General features: G+C 37.8%; 1 protein-coding gene across 1 annotated transcript in view; it reads right to left on the minus strand.

The window, feature by feature from the left end:
• kdm7aa (lysine (K)-specific demethylase 7Aa) overlaps positions 1-20,355 on the minus strand; it is a 30,333-nt gene extending 9,978 nt beyond the window's left edge. Inside the window, exons 1-11 of the mRNA XM_079817408.1 lie at positions 20,232-20,355; positions 8,782-8,867; positions 8,577-8,694; positions 8,248-8,408; positions 5,344-5,485; positions 4,860-5,046; positions 4,509-4,671; positions 2,103-2,190; positions 1,891-1,997; positions 655-746; positions 471-557 (exon numbers count right to left, since the gene is read on the minus strand). Of these exons, the coding sequence (XP_079673534.1) occupies positions 471-557; positions 655-746; positions 1,891-1,997; positions 2,103-2,190; positions 4,509-4,671; positions 4,860-5,046; positions 5,344-5,485; positions 8,248-8,408; positions 8,577-8,694; positions 8,782-8,867; positions 20,232-20,329 (1,329 nt within the window). The 5' untranslated portion in view covers positions 20,330-20,355. The remainder of the gene's footprint in view (positions 1-470; positions 558-654; positions 747-1,890; positions 1,998-2,102; positions 2,191-4,508; positions 4,672-4,859; positions 5,047-5,343; positions 5,486-8,247; positions 8,409-8,576; positions 8,695-8,781; positions 8,868-20,231) is intronic.
• Between the last annotated feature and the right edge of the window lie 296 nt (positions 20,356-20,651).

The following is a 20,651-nucleotide window of genomic DNA, read 5'->3' on the forward strand; positions in this document are numbered from 1 at the left end:
ATTTAAATTAATATTAATTGTAAATTTGCTTCAGTTGAATATACATTTAATTTACTCCAAGATGTGCAAGAATTCATATTTAATTGAATTAGGTTTCATTTAATTTAATTTATTTATCTTTAATTAATTTAGTCCAGACTGTGTAATAAGTTAAGCTTTTAAATTTTGTTTAATTCAATTTCATTAATGTTAATTGTAAATTTGCTATAGTTTAACATAAATGTAATTTACTCCAATGTGTGCAATATGTAATATTGATTTTTTTTAATTTTGTTTTAAATTAATTAACTGATTTAATTTAATTTATTTTAAGTAGAATATTGGCAAGACAGAAACCAACTGTTCCCATAAAGTTGCACAAAAAAAAAGCACAGACTGTCTCTTATTATCACAACACCTGTCTAAAAATCTGCAAACATCTGTCTAAATCATCCATTCAAAACCACTTGCCTTCTTCAGGCTCGTCTTACCTCCAGGTGGCGGATCTCCTTGGTCAGAGCTTTAATGAGATGGCTTGGCCTGATATGGTCTGGAACCTCACTGTTAGGTTGAGTCATCTGTAGAGAAAACACACAGAGAAAAATGACCATGTAGAACAACCACAGGAGTTTCACTAGAAAAATAACACCATAGTAAAAGCGGACGTTCTCTTGCCTCCCTCCTCAGCCATGTCTTCAGTGATGAGATTAAAGCTTTCACCCCGTCCGCTAGATAATCCTGAGGTTGACATTGATCCTCCCGTAGCTCTGAAAAAAAAAACACAAACGTGTTTCAATCAGGGTTGCTGCAGGTTTCACCAAGTCAAATTTAAGACTTTTTAAGACCATTATGAATTAAATTTAAGACCTATATCACACAATAAAAAAGCGTACAAAGGAAATGCGTATTAGTAAACTTGCACTTCCTCATAGCTCAATCTCAGGATTTCACTATATATATATATATATATATATATATATATATATATATATATATATATATATATATATATATATATATATATATATATATATATATATATATATATATATATATATATATATATATATATAGTGTTCATTTACAGTTTTGTTGGTTTTTTCATAGGATGCCACATTTACCATATTAGATTGTAACACATGACAATAAAACAAACAAAATGCATGAATCTTGTTTGGGATTACAAAAAAAGGCTGGTCCAGTGTTGTGCTATCTAGCTTTAATAACATTATCGCTTAGGGTGGGAAATATGACCAAAATCTTACAAGTAAGCAATTGCTTAATGTAACTTAAGTAAAAAGTTCTCAAGTAAACGGTCATTAATAAAATAAGAACTTATTAACCAATTACAATAGGACAAATAAATACAACCTAAAGATACGGATACAAACAGTGCTTTAAGTTGAAGTGCCGTTTTTTCCCTCTTGTTGTTGTTTGTTTAACATTAACACACAGACAGGAGCGGGTATAAGCTAACTTATATTAGTATGCTTTCACTTTAAGAACTACAGTAATGTGCAGATCCAATACTGACACACGTCCCAAACTTTTTTACTCAAGAGTCAAGACATAACCGCTAATAAGAACATAGGGATATTAATGTGTGTATGATCGTTCAAGAGTAAGTCAAGAAATAGGCACATTCGGTAGACCCCAAGGGTACCCTGTCAATCTTCACTCCATCAAGAGGCTACATCTGCAACTATTAAGTGGAATGTTTATGTAAGGAATAACTGACAATATCTTTAGTTTATATTTCAACATTTTAACATCACATTCGCATATTCACGGTTCTTTGCTGTTGTTTAAGGGTCACATGACAGGTGTAAACAAATTCAATATTTAATCTCATTTTAGTGTGTGCTTTCACCCTAGACTAAAGCACTGCAGGAGATGTCCTGTCCCGCTCACCTTTAAGTGTCTCCAGAAGATTTTTGGCCACATACCAGCAGATGGCCTCAAAGTATGGGAATTTAAAGAGATCTGGAGTCTTTAGTCTGCGTTCCATCTCATAACACCTGAAAAGAAGTTGGAGAGGTCTATTAGCTCCAGTAGGAATATAGGTTTAAACCTTAAATTAACTATAGACAGTATAGAGAAGAGGAAATAATTCAGGGTTTTACCTGAGCTGCATGCCTATGTTTAAGTTATGCAAGAAGTTCCCACCAAACGCCATGGAGTCCTGAGAAGTGAGCACTGCATGGATCCAACCTGTAGAGGGCAACAGAGATCAACATTGAGGGCTCAACAAAGACTGTTTTATGTTGACCTAATTCACTTTCACAAGTCCTACAATCATTCTTTTATAAGTTTATTTTTTAAAGTCTCAGTATACATGTCATATGCATATTATTTTCATTAAACATTAGCTTAAATCACTTTTTTAGTAGATGACTCAAGCTAAGTAGAAGCTTTACCCCCATTACATTATTTAGCATATAGACAGCAGCAAAATACAGTGTACACACACAATTCACATCAGTAACCAGTGTGTAATACACACAAACAAACACACATCAGCAAAAGCTAAATATAGAGTAATCTCACACCCACACCTCTCTGCCACTGACAGAAATATCAGTTTTATCTTCCCGTCTGGCTGCATGTGTATTGGCCATCGTGTGCAGACATGCTGCTAAACAAGAGGGGGATTTCTGCTTCGTCATACGTGACGTTCTGCTCGAGGAGGGAAACCCACATGCTTGCTTTTACCCACCACAAACACACATGCTGTGAAAATGAATCCCTCCCCCTACAAGAGTTACGTCTGCTACCTCCGCACTGGTTAAAGACCATTTATAGAGCTCTAAATGCATGCTGAATTAAAGCTCCTCTCATGGGTGATTAAAATAGCATTCAGACACTTTCCATTCGGTGAGATGCACGTGAATTGTATCACAGCCCATCAGAGTGTTTTCATTTTGTTTACCACGTTGCTCAGCGAAGACTGTTGCCCAACAATCCCACTGTAACAAGGGTCATCGGCGTTGGACGCTGATCCACATTTTCCTGGCTGGGGTCCTGGGAAACCGCCTGATATTACTTGCGCCTTGCTGTATACTGTGTATGTGTTTTTAAACGAAAGCGCACATGCTATTTTGTGTTGAGGGGTCAATCAAGGATACATGGTTTAATTTGAGTCAATGACAAATGTGTCCACAATAAAGAAAAAGGAAAAATCTTTTAAAAATCTAGTTAGTTAGGCTCTTAGCAATGTACACTTCGTAGTCCTTTTAGTTATTATATGGTTTTGAAATTAAGAAAAGTTTCAAATGATTGACCCTAATAAATGTAATTTTGCATAACCCTCATTACTAGGGTACATTTTATCTTTTAGACATCTTAATTGCTATTTTTTAAACACTTTTTTAAAAATATATTTTTCCAAGGTCGTTTTTTTCCCCAACAAATATCATGAATTATTCATTCATAAATATTACTTCTTGGGGAGCCACACGACATGACTATATACAACCTGAACTAACCTTTCCTTGTCACAAATTATCTGATATTTTAAGAGACACATTGACCTTGACAGTGAGCCACGAGTGTCTAAGGTCTTCTCTATGAAACCGTTTCTTGTTTCTGCAACTTATGATGATAATAATTAAAGTTCATGTCAAACAACTTAAGACTTTCTTTAAGAAATTCATTATTTTAATGATGCTTGTTCTTTAATTTTTTTATATCATGACAGTTTTATCAACCTGACATTTTTAACATGGTCCACATTGAGGGCCACAAAATATATATATATGAATATATATTAAAAATTTTTATTTTAATTTGTAATACATTTTAATTGTATTTTTATATATAAATAATCCATTATAAATTAACATTATTGACCCATTTGTTCTGTTGCATCATCGACAGAAACTGCAGAAGGAACTGATATAATGGACTAAAAAGAGGATAATTTGTGTGTACCTGCCCAACCTTCAGGGCTATGGGCAGGTAACATCATCACAGACCTCTCTCACCCCGGCCACAGCCTTTTTGCAATTCTGACATTACAGATCTCTGTGCACTAGAACATATAAGCATAAAAACGGTTTCTTTCCCCAGGCTATCTCCACCTTAAATAGCTAGCACACCAATTACTACCTGTTTTTATAAATCATAAATCAGTCTTCGTATGGTGTTTATGCCACCTAAGAGTTAGGCAATAAATAGACCCTTACGTAAATACATATTTTTATTAATACAGTATATACAGTACATAATGCACACATCTGTACACAAGTCTTCTGATCTAGATGTATAGAAGTTTATTTTTTTAATCTATTTTTTTTCTTCTTACTTATTTAAATGTTCTTTCTACCCTCTTGTGTAAAATATGTTTGTATGTATGCATGGATGTACCCAGAGCTCCAAAAAACCCCAACAAATTCCTTGTGTGTTTGCGCACACTAGGCGAATAAAGATCATTCTGATTCTGATTATAATAATGTAAATAGGTGGGTGGGCATAATCTTTTAAAGGACACAAAAAGAGATTCAGAAGTTTGGCTAAGTCTGTGTTCTCACCAGTGGGGAGGAAGATGGTAGTTCCCTGCTTCACCACACATTTGTAACACTTGTCGACTTTTTCCCCAAAGAATACTTCGCTCTGATTGGGTGATGAGCTCCAGGACTCATATAGTGCAAGGTTAGCCTTAGTCGGCTTGATCAAGTAGAAAATCTTCTCTCCCTGTGCACACAAACACAACATTTTTTTTAAACCAGAATTTCATTGGAACTGTTAACCAGCACTTATAGAAATGTAAAAATCACATGACTGAAGCGCCACAAATTACTCATAAAGCCATTTACATGGTTATATACAAAAGTGCTCTTCTTAAAACAGATTCACATCATCAAACAAGCCTCAGATCTTACCCAAAGAACATGATACCACACTGAAGTTCCTCCAAAGTCGATGTGGAAGTCTGTGTAACTGTTTTTCATTCCCATGAGACAATACTTCTGCACAAATGGTTTAGGGAAGAACGATTCGTCAGGCCAGTAGTTCTCCACCCAGGACATCTTCTGCGCTATTTCAGGAACCTCCACCAAATCAGACATCCTAAAATAGAGCAGAAAACAAAAATCAGATTTCAAACAAGCACTTGTATGTGTTAAATGTTAGTTGAACTCATGTAAATCATAAAGTAGCTACATAACTGTATATCAGGCCCCAAAAACAAACTTTCTTTTTAAAAAAAAAGGGTATTTAGATTGATATTTTGTCATCTAATACAACAACAATGTGACCTAAGTGGTAAAGTAACACTGTATGTTATTTTAACCAGTAGAATAAGTTCATTTGCAGTGAACTTAAGTTGCACAGAAAGGAAACTGACAGTTTCGCACACATACGTACTTTGAATCAGAGAACTCCAGGCTGATAACATTCAATACTTTGGGTCGTTCAGGTTGATAGTAATATTTCACAAACTCTCCCAGCTTCAGCTTGCTGTCTGCCTGTCTTGCAACATCAATCACATCGATGACTTTATTTGCACCTGGAAAAAGAAAGCGAAATGTTTTCAGATTGGGTGTGTTTACAGGGCAGATTTTCACATGCATAAATTCTCTATATTATTCTGTATGTCGATTTTCACAAACACAAAGTCTGTAATAAGGCTTTTGAGAGACACAGCTGCATGGCCGCAAATCACAAATGACAGCCGAGGACCGGAAACGAAGCTGGACAGCTGGTGGTAAAGTGAACACACACACACACACAGCTGTCCAGCGTCTGATGACAGGGAACAGCTGGAAGAACAGTCCCACAAACACATAAATGAGAAAGGCTCAAAGCCAAAGTTGGGAACAGGACAAAACTGGAAAACTCTGCACAGCTTTTGAGCCAATGCTGATATTTTTATGGTCATCACCTATTCATTTCCAGCTATATTCATTTTAAAATGTCTTTAGACAACATTTAAAGTTCACCGAAAAAGTATTCATTTTATCATATTTCTTTTTTTTTTTTTATCAACCTCAATATGCAAAATATTCATGCTGCTTTTTCCACACAATGGAAGTAAATGGGCCATTGCTATTTTAGTAATATTCAAATACTATTATAGTATTTATTCATATTTTGAATTAGCTTTTATTTTGATATTTTTAGTTCTCATTTTATTTTTAGTTTAAGTTTTAGCCATTTTGTTATATGCCTTTTGCTTTTCTTATTAACATTAATAATAATATTAATCTGTTTTAAATGGGTAAATGATGTACATTTTATTGGGTGAACTATCCCTTTAACTTCCTTTTAAAATTGTTGCTCTGATAAATAATGTTGCATACAATTTGATCAAAGTCGGACAACAAATTTCTAAATTTGCCCATACATGGAAGAATGAGTGTTTCTCAAATCTTTTCTAAGAAAAGAAAAGCAGGTGGATGGAGAAAATGGAAGAAACGACAGACAGAGAAGGTTAGTGGCCTTTTGTCTGTGCCCAACTGGCTAAGTAACATGATCTGTTGAGTGCACCCCCCCCCCCCCCCCACCACACACACAGACACACACACACACACCTCTTCCCCTCGACACCTGTTACTATTAAAACAGTTCCAGCTTAAAGATCAGCGGCGTGCGAAAGAGGGAGCCATGTAACATAAGCATTGAGATAAAACATCCCTATTGGGAACCTGAGCTCAGACTGGCTGTGCTGTACAACAGCTTTGTAACTGGAGATGAAATGTTTTAGGTCTAATGTAGAGGAGAGAGGAGATAACCTCCACAGTTGTACAGGAGTCCGGTCCAAACCCATTCACTACCAGCACGGACGGATAACCACAATCACAATGGCACTTGGTAACCTAACGCTCCAATGTGTTTAAAGTTGCTCAAAAAACTACTTGTTAGCTTTAATGAAATGGTATTAAAACCCAACAGAGGTTAGAGTAAATGGGTGATTTTCCAACCTCAGGCACTAAAGTGCTCGCCTCTGAAACTTGCCTTCATTTACCTACTTTCGGGGGTGTTTTTTTAAATTTTTTATTCTTTAATGAACAAAGTTAAAAAGTACAGCAATTATTTGATGTATAACTTTTTTTCTTAATGTTATAAATGTCTTTGTTACGTTTGATCAATACATCATTCCTGAAATAATTATTAAAGGTGCAGTGTGTAGTATTTATGAGGATCTATTGACAAATGCAATTTGATATACATAACCATGTTTTCAGTGGTGTATAAAGACCTTACATAATGAACCGTTATGTTTTTATTACCTTAGAATGAGCCATTTCTATCTACATACACCGCGGGCCCCCTTACAGTGAAGTCACCATTTTGCGCCGTCATGTTTCTACAGTAGCCCAGGAACAAACTGCTCTACAGAGCGCTAGTCACTCTCTGATGTCTCAGACGACGACATCTTTGTCCAGTGTCGGCCACCATAGCTTCTCTATATATGCTTTGAAAGGGAGGGGTGAGCGGTTGCAATTCCCAACCTCACCACCAGATGCCGCTAAAATGTACACAGTGCACCATTAAAAGGTAGGGTAAGCAATTTGTTTGATGAACACTTTTTGTTAAACTGGTTGAAACATCCTGAAAGCAAACAACACATCCTGAAAGCAAATCAATAATAGAAGTGGTCTAATTATTAAAACAAGTACATATACTTTCTGTGGAAGTTTCAAGACTGAAAAAAAAGTTTGTCCAATCATTGCTATTCATTAACAACATGTATTCTTATTTCACTAATTTCTTTGCCTTAATTATTATATTGATTAATAATAGATTGTAAGCTAATCTGTGTGCTTTGTATATGTGCATTTCTGAAATGCATAACATAGACAAATCCCTTTAATTTGTAATGTAGACGCATGCATTTTCTATGAAGCTGCTTTGAAACGATATGTATTGTGAAAAGCGCTACACAAATAAATTTGAATTGAATTGAATTGCATCTGGTCCTATGAGACATGAGGTAATTTAACACTGTCTCTCGTGACGCTTTGCAGACTTCGCTGTGTAAGTTCATGTGTTTTAGAGGAGGTGTGGCTTTGGAGACGCTCTGAAGGGAGGGTGGGATCTTGTGCTTTATAAGCTAGCGTGCTATTGCTAACCACTCTAAAGTTGCCTAACCCTACCTTCAAAAAAACAGTTCTTACTGACCCCGTACTTCTGAACAGCATATACGCACAGATGTGTGTGTCTGGTCTAAATGTAATCTAAATGAGTCTCAAGTGCTTCACTTGCCAGACACTCTCGAGCTGTTATCTGATAGACCATAAATGCAATACACACAAACGGAGGTCTTACCAACGTAATGCTCCACGTCGCTGACAGAGAAAGTAGGAGAGGGCAGTTTAAGGCCCAGTCCATCCAGGTCATGCACCACTATGGGGTAATGGAAGCCCTCCCTCTCCAGGAAGCGTTGGGTCACCTGACTCCCATGCATTGGCACCAGAACCTCCTCACCACTTTGGAAAAGCCAAGACACACAAATCAATTGCAAGTCTTATCAGGTAGGTGCAAATTTCAAAGCCGCAACACATGTATCAATGATTGATTTTGTCCTTAAAACACATCGGACATCAAGATAGGAAAGTTCAACATTTAATTAAGTTTTTATCCAGATGTGCTTGTACCTGGAAAAGCTCCTGGCCTGGAGTTCTTGCACAAACACAGCAGTTCCTGCCTGGATGGGGTGTGTACCATCATTTGGCTCGGTGTAGTCATGCCTGTGCCAGTTGTTATGCTTTTTCACTGAGAAAAAGAAAATAAATATTCATAAGGCTGATCCGTGGACACAACAAAAGCGATTAAGAAACACGTGTACATGAACACACTTACTCATGGAGGGTCCATGGATGGGCTCACAGTTGGGACAGTGATAAACATCGATATCAGCAGCATGGTGCTCCACTACTTGAACACAACTGAAAAAAAGGAAAGCAAGATAAGTACCCAATAGATAGAATTCAGCCACAACCACCCAGTAGCCACTAGCAAATAACACAAAAAAATCGAAATCTTAAACATTTAAACTTGCGTTTATAAACAATTTTAATATTACAACACACTTTTCTTTTGGACCAGAACTCAATTACCCATTCACACACTAGACTAACACAACAATGACACAAAAATTATATTTAGTTATTAAAAAGACACTGTACAAATGAAACCGCATAAAAATGTTTTTTATGAAGTAAATACGAGTGGTGCTGGTGATAAGAAAACCAAAAATGGCTGATATTAAATAAAAAAATAAACATATAAGACTGAAATCAACCATCTTAAAAGATGCAAGTGAATTTATGCATCACCACATTAACAGTATAAATATACACATACATGTGTGAGTGTTTGTGTATGAAAGTAAAAAGGACCTCACATGGTGTCTGAAATATTTAAGGTCTTTCGAAAGGCTAATTAGCTGATGACAACAATTTCAAAATTGTCAAATAAAAAAAAATCTGCTATAGGCCAAGCCATCTACCAAAATTAGCCAAGAACCACAAATAATGTCCAAAACTACCACATTGACATTGTATAATCTAAATTAATTCACAATCACAAACTAAACCAAAAAACAACCACATTACTCAATATTATAGATTTTAAAATGAGTCACCAATGTCACCCATGGAATGGCTGTTAGCATAAACTAATGGTGTACATGGCTCTACATGTCCAATATGCCTTTTTCTAAACTTAGTCAATGCCGGTAATGCTCTGTTGCATAGTACAATGGCGTCATCATCTGAACTTTTCAGATAATGTTACAAAGTTTTACATAGTTTACCACTGTATATGTCAAACATTGTGTGGGCAGGCAGTAGTACAATCAACAGTGTGTTGCGTCACAATTGTGGGATTTCCTCCACCAGCCATGTCACTCAAACCGCACCCCAAGTCACACTGCCAAAAAAGCCAAACCACAACCACAACCATAACGCTCAGCCACCCACACAAACACACATTCCAAAGATTCATTCCAGAGTCATACTGTCAACCATGTGAAATCAGCTAGATGAGTTTTGACAGTCCAGCGGCAAGAGATTTACTGATGCAGAGACGACTCAAACAACTGGGGCCACACGGGAGAACGCAGAAAAGTGCTAACACTCACACGGATGTGTTTACTGACACCTAGTCTGATATTTACTCTACCTTTCCTATAGCTTACATATATTAGCTACTTTTTAGTCATGCAAGAATGCTACAACTGTCTAAACTAAGTGTGGGAAAAGGCCAACATCTCCAAGGAACGGTTGCATGTCGAATCACCAATTAAATCTGTTAAAATTAATAAATTAAATTAAATAATAAAGTCTCTTCAGTGGACCACAACAACCCTGTTGTCTTTCAAATTGGCCCAGCTTCTGCGCAAACGTGATTTCTTTTAAATGGAGGTCTTACTTTTATGCAACCAAAATATTGAGAACTTAGGCCCTCTTCCAAATTCTGCACTTGCAGTCTTGAGGCCTTCGCTCGTATTTGTCTTTTAATCTACAACACGATAGGCTGTCCCATTTATCGGTTTACAGTTCAGAAGAGTGCACATGGGCGGCAACTATGCTCCCGTGATACACGCTTTTGCTGCGCCCACATGTGCAGACTTCACAGTGACTATAACTCACAAGTGTATGAGGTATTGCATCACATATATTCTGTCCCTGTCCCTTTCCCAATTGGGCCCTCCTCAAATCCACAATTTGGAGACATAATACTTTAGCCCAGTAGGATAGTAGTACTGGCATAGCGCCCTTCTAAAACCTAAAATGACAAATGGGACACCCTATGACTTCGTGGACAAGACTTCAAGTGGTCATTGCAAGTCTGCACATCAAGTACCCTATCTGGGACAGAGCCTATGCAGGGTACCGGAAGGGCTCAGGGTGGTATATGCTAGTAATGAAGAAGCTGTAGGCTACATAGACACCTTATGATCTGTAGATTGTTGGATTTTGATGCAATCATGTATTTCAAGAGTGGTTTTAATTCCTTTTTGAGTTTGAATGATGCTGCCGTAAATGCTTTGGCTCTCTCTTCCATCAGAATAGAGTTAACATCAAGAGTGGATGCTGTGCTATATGGGGCTGTTAAAATCAGCAGGGGACTTCAGAAGAAAGGTGATTCTCCTCCAAAAAAAAGACAGCCTTTGAACACATGCAAAGGATTGAGTGTGCTTCTGTCTAAGCTTTGATCTCCTCATTATTGCAGGAAACCGTAAGAAAGACCAAGTAGAACTAGGTAGCTAAAGCTGTTGTCATCCCAGAAGAGGTAAAAGCCCCAATATGCTAACGGCAGATAAAAATAAAAGTGGGTAAAAATAAATTTGAAATACCTTTGCAGTTGTATACTGTTAGCGAACATCCCAACGCCACCCACGCTGGCCAATACCATCAACACTGGTAGAGCGGTATCAGTGACCCATGAGGACATTTTTCTACTGCGACACATTCATCCATTATATGCGCTTCCCAATATATATAATACCATGTACAAAAAAAAGTTGATCCTCAATGTTTTTTTCCATATTTTTCGATAAAGGCAGGACTTCTGTTTGTCAGACTAACATGATAGAAGATCACAGTTACCAAATTTGATATCGCAATTACATTTTTTTGTTTAATTTCTCTTAAGTTGACTTTTTCTGTGAAAATAAGACAAATTTGCGAGCGATTGCAAACATTGCAGGATCGATATTGGTCAAGAATCAATTTATTTTTTGTTTAAAATAGAAATCACGATCCTGAATAGAAAACAAGACAATATGTATTTTACTTGAGCTTGTGACAAAATGTTAATTGCTGCTAGGGGTGCACAATATATTGAAATTATCAAAGTATCGCAAATTTACATATCGCAACGGCACGCAATATCTGAATGATTTTAATAGGCTACTTCAACTTAGTGAAAAGTTTTAGGTTGACGCATATAGCAGAGAATAGACTGGGCACACGACTGTTACTTATGTGACAATAACTTGCAAAAAACACCTCCACACACTGCCACACACCGAAACGTGCGCACAAGCTGCCTCTCTGAAAGCGTGTGATCCCTTCCGTTCTGTTACGTGTCTTGTTACACACTCAAACTGCAACCCTCTACGCACACCTTGGCAATAGAATCGCCATTGGCTAGTCATTTTTTTGTTTAGTCGCCAGACTGATATACTTTCTTATATATTATACTTATATATACTGTATATATAAATTCCACCAAATTTATCAATATCTTTGTAAAATGGCACAGCTTTTTAAATATCTGAACGTACACGCTTAACATCAGATTAAAAATTCAATGACTCACTCATAAATATATGTCACTTGAATGAATGATTCAACCACAAATCGTTTTTTTAACAGTCACTCTTCGCCACCTACTAGCACAAGGCTGTTATCGAGAAAATCCTTATTTGAAGCGTCAAGGTACTTTCAAAAAGTGATTTACTCTATTTTGATTGCTACCATAGGCATCTGTAATATTCGAAATAGAAACTTTCATCCCAGTACTTCTGTGATAATATGAATAACTGAAACCGTAATGATACTGTGTGTTTAAAAAAAAAAAAAGACTGGGAAGCAGTTTCATACCTATTCATGATAACTGCTCTCTCACAGATTTGAATGTTCGCTATGATCATACTTATCAAGGGTTTAATAGACAGCTCATCCTTTGTCATTAAGGAAAAAGATTGCATGGGTCAAGCTCATGATCTTTAACGATTAATCGTGCAGCTCTACCATCATCTAATGCTCATTTAAAATGAATCTTTTAAAACGTTAATACATTTAGAAAATCAATCAAAATGAATGTCTATATTTTATACTGTGCATTATAATGTGATATTTAAATTCACTTGTATGTTGGATTTGTTTAATTTATGAAGTCAAAATACAATAGAATTTATATTTGTAATATTTATTTAATGTTAAAGATATTTTTATATAAATATTTAATTTTATATTTATTAGTTACCAACCATAACACAACCTAATTAACAAGTTATTGGCATCAACCCAAGTTTTATTATTGGTGCATCACTAACCACGAATATTTATTATGATCACAAAAATCGCAAGTTTCTGGAGGTTTGAATGTCTGTTGTATTCATCGGATGTTTGTCTTTTACCCCTGTGATACAATCCCAGTCCCCAAACGGGATATCATGAACCATTGCCTTGACTCCAGCTCATGCTGCATCACCTGGGTATCAGAGCCAGACATGCTATGACACACGAGCAGATGGGGGAGGAAGGGTTTATGGATGAATGACTCTACACCCACTCTCCTCCTCCGCTTCCCTCCTCCGTGAAACAGACAATGAGGGAAAGAATAGAGAGCTCAGATCCCGTCCCCCAGTTGATGAATGTACTGAAGTTCTCAGCAGTGTTGGACAACATAAAGACCAACACAATCCACTCTGCTTAAGTGAAATATAAAGCAGCACTTTTACCATATAACCAAACAGGCTCCCACAATGCACTCCACACATATAATCCACACACAATCCCATAACGCCTCAAAGTCATGTTGGAATAATCACATTTATGAGATGGGGCCCACGTGAACGGCACAACAATGTCATAATTACCAGGACGAAAGCTCTTTGAGGACCAAATTTACATGTTCGCTTTGTCATTAAAAAAAAAAAAAATTACGTTGGATATGGAAACACTGTTATAGGCCAAACTCACATTTTCCTTGTGAATATTTACTGTACAATGCAGTTTAAAAATCTTATTGCGTTCATTTTATTATATGGAGTTTAACCATCTCTCCCACAATGCCTTTTTATATATGAAGTGCTCCATTTATCTCCCTGTCTTAGTTTCATAACGCCATGTGAACCAGGTCAGTGTGCCACATGCCTGGAGTTGAGTCAGCCTTCCTGTCACCTGAGTAACTGATTAACTACCCACCAGGGAACCAAAGGGAATGAAGGCAAAAAAAGTGTGTAGAAATGAACCTATTTCCAGTGGCCAGCTTGTCAGATCCCTTTATTTTTTGTACACATTTATTCGTCACTTATTACACTCTACATATTCAGCAAGCAATGAGGAACAAGACGCCATGCTATATTAGGCAAAACACGTTAGGCACATTACAAAAAGTAAGTGCTTGCTTTTAAAAAGTTACTACACAAAAATATTTCATGTTCAAATGTTTAAAGGTGGGGTAAGTGGTATTTCAAAACTGCTTTATAAAAGTGTCTCGGGCCGAGTACCAAAACAAACATATAGCCAATCAGCAGTAAGGGGCGTGTCTACTAATGACAGGGAGAAGAGAGTGCTCAGTGCACGTCATTATTCAAAATACACGACACAGGACGGACATTAGCCGAGCGACGACAGAAAGAGAGGTGGCAGATAAAAAACAAAAGTGGAAAATGTCTAAGGAACAAAAGAAGGTTTACGATCAGGCAAGAAGTTTTCCAGCGCTGCAGAGAACTCAAGGAGCGCGAAGGCCTGCAATCGGACGCAGAGGTTGCATTATTTCTTCTAATTAGGCGAGTAACATTAATTTTGTTTTGTTTCACAGAACTAATATATGCTGGCTTTTGCTTGAATATGCTTATGTATCATGTTTGCTTGTTTGTCCATTTGCAATCGTATCGTCGTTCACTTCAGCGATGATAAAGACCCATTCATTGGGTCAAGTGTCAGCTCCCAAGTGTGTTTAAGTGTGTCCAAAAAGTAAGATAAACTCCTAATATATGTTTGTTTCCTTTGGTTCCTCTTTTCGTGATCGATATAACCCTCTAATCTTGTCATAATTTTAATATGTTCATTAGTTCGACTGTCGTGCTCGTGCTATCGAGTTGTTCATGCGAACTGTGTTTGTGTTTTTGGGATGTAAGGGATGACTTTTTCACTGAACATTCGACCTGATTACCATATTAACACTAGGGGTGACACGGTTCACAAAACCCACGGTTCGGTTCGTATCACGGTTTTCGGTTCTGTACGGTTCTTGTTGTTGTTTTTTCTATTAATCGTTAACACTCCAGAAATTTACTTCAGCATATGATATAAAGCTTAATTATCCACAATTAAGGATACAGTTTTTTATATCATGTAGAAGTTGTTTCCCAACTGGCTGTCTCCTGCTTACGCTGTCTACCGAGTCTGACACATTGGCGTTAACATTTTTCATATTATTCATGTTAATTTTGATCAGAACAATGCACTGTGGCTTTAATTCAGCGTGAGCAGCTGACCTGATTAACATGAAAAATAACAAATTTCAACATGAAATCATGTAGTGAAGTATTCCGTGCGTTTCACAATCACCATATGACATCCAGCGCTGTGAAAAAAAATTATAAAATGCATGAAAACACAACACTGCCAGAAGTTTTTGCCCAAACTTCAAAGGCCTGTTTAAATTATTCAAACTAGAAGCAGATCTTAACTTTAAGGTTACATTTATCATGTGAACTATGTTATATGCATGTGTGTTTGGGAAAGACAGAGGGTAACACGGTCGCATTTGCAGCAGATATGCTGCCCATCATAATTCAAAGTACAACACAGACAGGAGTCAGAGGAGAAAACCGGAAAATGTGACAGAATGGACAAAATTCGTCTGTATTTGCAATATACGAGCGGCACGAGCCGCGGTTCAGCTGCACGAGACAAACGCTGCCAGTGTGTGAATGCACGCACGCGCCCGCTCTCCATACGCACTGCTTCTGCCCTGCCCTGCTTGCGCGAGCGGTGTGAAGCTGGCGTTTATACGACGCTGGCGCATCCTCCAACTTCGGGCAGCCTTCCTTATCTCTCCCACTTGCCATTTCTACACTTGGCATGACCTGTAGCATTCCACTTTTACTGTATGTCCACACATTCTTATTTTGCGCGAAAAGGACACCCGCTGTCTGAGGTAACATACGGGCACGAGGCTACATTGCGCATGCGTCGAACCGTGCTGCACACACACTCCGAACCGAGACAAGCGAACCGAACGGTTCGTTTTTTTTTCATATACCGTGCCACCCCTAATTAACACACATTGTTTTCACGTATTGATGACGTCATACCCTCGGCCTGCTGGCACAGCAGATTCCGCCATGGTTGTTGACTAGGTTACTTATGTGTGGGGCGGAGCAATCAAAAAGGGGCGTTTTTTTGGTGATTTGAAATCAACATCGGTTACCAGAAAGCACTTTCCCCACCTTGAAGTGTTTAAGTAAGTAGTTCCATATTACTTCGCCATGTTTTTTGAACTAGCAATGGCAGCTTAAGCCTCGATCACACTAGACTTTGATGCAATAAAAAGCTTTTTTAAAGAGAGAATTTGCCCAAAATGAAAATTCTATCATTTATTCACCCTCAAGTTGTTTCAAACCTGTGTGAATTTCTTTCCTCTGCTGAACACAAAAGATTTTGGGTAACCAAACAGTTGATGAGCCCCATTGACTTCCATAGCATTTTTAGCTCATACTATGCAAGTCAATGGAACGATAAGTGGTGTGACCGCCCCTTTACTGTTCAGTAGTTTTACACAAAAGAGCATTTGAGGGCTGAAAACGTTAAGTAAGTCCAAAAATATAAAGTATATTTAAATTTTGATGCTTAGCTTATGATAAAAATGTCTGTTTTCTTTTAAACTAGAGTTGCGAGTATCTTTTAATCACGTCACACATGCGCTCATCACTGCGGGCGTCTCTTGTTGTTGCAGTCTTGAGTAGTTTGTTGTTGCTATTTCTCTTCTTTTTGGTCTGTTAAATAATGGCCGGGGCCAGAGTTGCTACCTTGTGGACCAACTAATAAGTACTAAAAAGTTTAAGCTGTTATACATGTGCTGAATGTTCGAAGTAAATGCAGTTTGAAAAACCAGCCCACGGGTCTACAGTACACACATACAACGCTGATGACGACATTTATGTCACGTGCAATGTGAAAAAACGACTTTGGGCTTAAGCAGAACAATAGACTCAAGACCACTGGATCTGCATTACTACATTGGATTGCGTCAATGGTGAAAGTCAAATAAATACTGCCAACTAAATAGTGACGATTTAAATGTTTCTCATCATTTTTTGTCTGCATACTTTCCTAACAAATAAACAGAACAGTTTAATTAGATTAACGCACTACAGAGCAGGCAGGGGTCACCAAACCAGGCCCTGATTACTGAACACAAATCTTCAGGGCGTCTCAGGTCTGGAAGCGGCTCACACTAGGCTTCTGTTGAGAGACAGAAACCTATTTAGGATTTAATGAGGCATAATGACTTGAACGGCAAAACATCCTGACAAACCAAGTGACCAGAAAAGGGAAAGTATTTTAACATCGCAGCTATGCGTCTTTATGTTCCTGTCACAAGTGCAAACATTCAAAATCCAAAGAAAGAGTGAAGTTTCAATCCATCCATTGTATAATGCAGATGGATTCCCAAATAGTAATCTAGAGCCAAACAAGTTTACATTTGGGAGGGTATGGCTAGATGGGGTACATAGTACACTAATCAGCTGACCCCATGTGTCCCAAAGCCTTTGTTGCTTAGGAAACTTTTAGCCCAGTTCTTGCTAAAAGATTTTGAAAGACCATCTTCCAGGAATAATTTGGCATTTTCATGAAACAAGTGAAAACATCAAAACATGCAAAGAGTCACAAGAAACAAAAGTATAATTGAGTCTTCTCTAATGTACTGTGAAGTACATATGAGTGAAATTAATTATCGAAAAAGAATAAAAATATAGTGTAGAACTTGGTTCCACCAATCAACTGCTGAGTCAATTCACCCTTCGTCGGGAGTTTGATTGACAGGTGATCTGACCAATTATAATCCGCCATTCGTCGAATCCGCCATTTTTGTCCAACAAAGCAGTCAAGAGAGTTTGTAGATTAACGTTGGTGGACTTGAATTTGAAAAGTGGTGTGTACTGACGCCTTGCCACGGTTGAAACAACATTCCTTCTGAGGTTCATTCATGTTTATTTGATACTATAAATTAACTAGAAGGAAGAGATGATCGGTTCACGAGCAGCTTTAACTGAGGAGCTACAGCGACCAGTCACCACCACACATTAAAGAGCCATAAAACGGTATTGGTTTAGATTTCTTAAAAAAAGAAGAAGAAAATTTTAGAGTTGAGACTTTGTTTCATATTAAAAGTAAGTGTCCTGTCTGTCAGTGCGTTGTCAGTATCCTCTTTGCTTTGAACGTGTGTGTGGTGTGAGAGCGTGGCTTGTCGGACATAGCAACAGTAACTAAAGGGGGCGGGTCTTTGCAAACAGTCAATTGAGGGAGATCTGAAGTTGATTGTGAAGAAAAGGACAGGATTAAACGGACAATGATTGAAAAAGTCCAGCAAGCATCATCAGAGAAAACTGGAAGATCCAAATAATGACATTTTGATGAAAAAATACCAGGTCAAAAGAAATGTTAACATGCATGGATGAATTGTTCACAATATGATCAGTGACAGACTAGGTGAACCTTAATTTCATGCCGACTTTAAGATGTTTATTTTTATGACTGTTTCAAGATCAGATCAATGGTGAAAAGTCAGGCCAAAATTAAATAAACCAATGCATTCCTGAAATTTCCAATTGACACTAAGCATTAAGAGGTTTAACAGCTAATGGAAAATAGATTTATGCATTTTGGCTTCTTTGACGGCACTCAGGTCCACAGAACTTGTTTACTTTCAGTCTGAAAAGGACAAAGGATGGTCTCGACCTGAGATTTTTTCCGGAATGCGTATTGAACTTGCAGCTTCGTAAATCAGCAGATCTATGGCCACCTAAAGTCACCTGTAAGCCTCAAAAATCTGAGGTCTCATTATACAAATCACAACCTGCTATGAAGAGAACCAAGCATAACATTACACACCCTCAGGGTTAGATTAACCTGGGTCTTTTATAGTAATTGGTTCACAGGTTCAGACACACGTTCACCTCACCTGCATTGAGGCAAGACATCCACATTCTGCCACATGCACTTTTTGGCATGCAAAATCTTCTACAAGAGAAGTTTCACATTTCTGATTCCGGAAAAATTGTTGTCACGTCAATCTAGATGCGCAGGGTGAAGTGATACCGAGCATGCTGTGCTTTTGTGCGTCAATGACACTGCAGAATCACAGTCATTTCCCTCACTTCTTCTTCTCGCCAGTCTTCGTCTCGCACTTTCGGGAACCTGGCAGCTCCACAAAGTTACACAAGACTTCTCAACACCCACACAACCGCTCGCTATACCGGCAGATACTTCTCAAGACAGGAAGGAAAGCTGAGACCTGGCTCATTTACAGAGAAGATTCTGTCTTGAAGCTCAAAGGCAACAACCTTTGACAAGACTCCAAAAAATGGTGCCAAGCTAGATAGGCTTTTTTTGTGTATCTACTTCTCAAAAAACATATCTGTTCTGCCAAGCACTAGAAGTGCTCATATTGCACAACTTGTCTTGCCAGTTGCCACATAAAACAATTTGACACAGGAACAGGATAAACATGACATGACCAGGCAAGATTATCATTTACTGTATATACACACAATTGTATATGCATAGTTGTCAAGACATCCCATTGATGTCTATTAATCTTAAATTAAGCCAATCAGGTGTATTACAGACTAACTGTATGTGAAATATTTTATTTATATATATATATATATATATATATATATATATATATATATATATATATATATATATATATATATATATATATATATATATATATATATATATATATATATATATATATATATATATATATATACACACACACACACACACACACCTTTGCCAGAAACTATGGTGACTATGGTAAATAGAATCCCATCTGGACCCATCTGAAATCACAGACGAAAACTATTGGCAAATAGCCACAAAATTGATTATTTTGGCAACAAATCTGAGCTATAAAGTGAAATAAAAAAACAGTTCTCCAAGTTCAGCAAAGCATGTCAAGCTCAGGCAGACAGACGATTTAAATGTCTAGTTTCATAACACACATACAGATGAGCCATGTGGCTTTTGGCAGCTCATTTCTAAAGAAAAGCAGGATAATCTAATCCTGAGGGAAGGTTTGTGGGAGGCAGGTTGTCTTAAAAGTTCCTCGTACACATTTTTCATGAAGAAATCTGACAGAAATCGATCAATAACGCTCAAAACATATGCGAGTCGAGCGTGATCGCGCACCGTCATATTTAAATACCCCCGACGCGCGTCACCAGCACTTTCACATGACACCCTTGATTTACACCAAAAATACCCCCGTGGCAAGGCAGCCAGTACATACCAACCGTCAACCATATGTTAAATAGACCACAATTTCCATACCTGCCGTGGAACCAGTCCTTACAAATGTCGCATTCGATCATAAACCGGTTAACATCATAGGGCCGCCGGCAGACACAGTACAGCGGGGCAGCCGCCATCTTCCTAATGTCCCTAAACAACGCTGAGCACTGGAGGGGCGGGATTAACGTCAGCGGAATCTCCCGAAGGGAAATAGGGGCGTGGTTAACATAAGCGGAAACTGCCGAAGGAAAATCCGCCTAGTGCGCGTCGACATCAGTGCCTTCCATTGCCTACATGGGCTCAAACATGAACACTTGGAGGTTTCAATGAATGAAGAAAGATTGTGTGCGTACTACTTTTCACAATTCAATTCATGCACGGCAATACTGTTAAAATTATAGGGTCTCAATTTTAATCTACCTGAACCAAGAACACCATGCAGGTGATATACACAGATGA

The sequence above is a fragment of the Gobio gobio genome (genome assembly GCF_949357685.1).
Source record: "Gobio gobio genome assembly, chromosome: 5".
NCBI classification, from domain to species: domain Eukaryota; kingdom Metazoa; phylum Chordata; class Actinopteri; order Cypriniformes; family Gobionidae; genus Gobio; species Gobio gobio.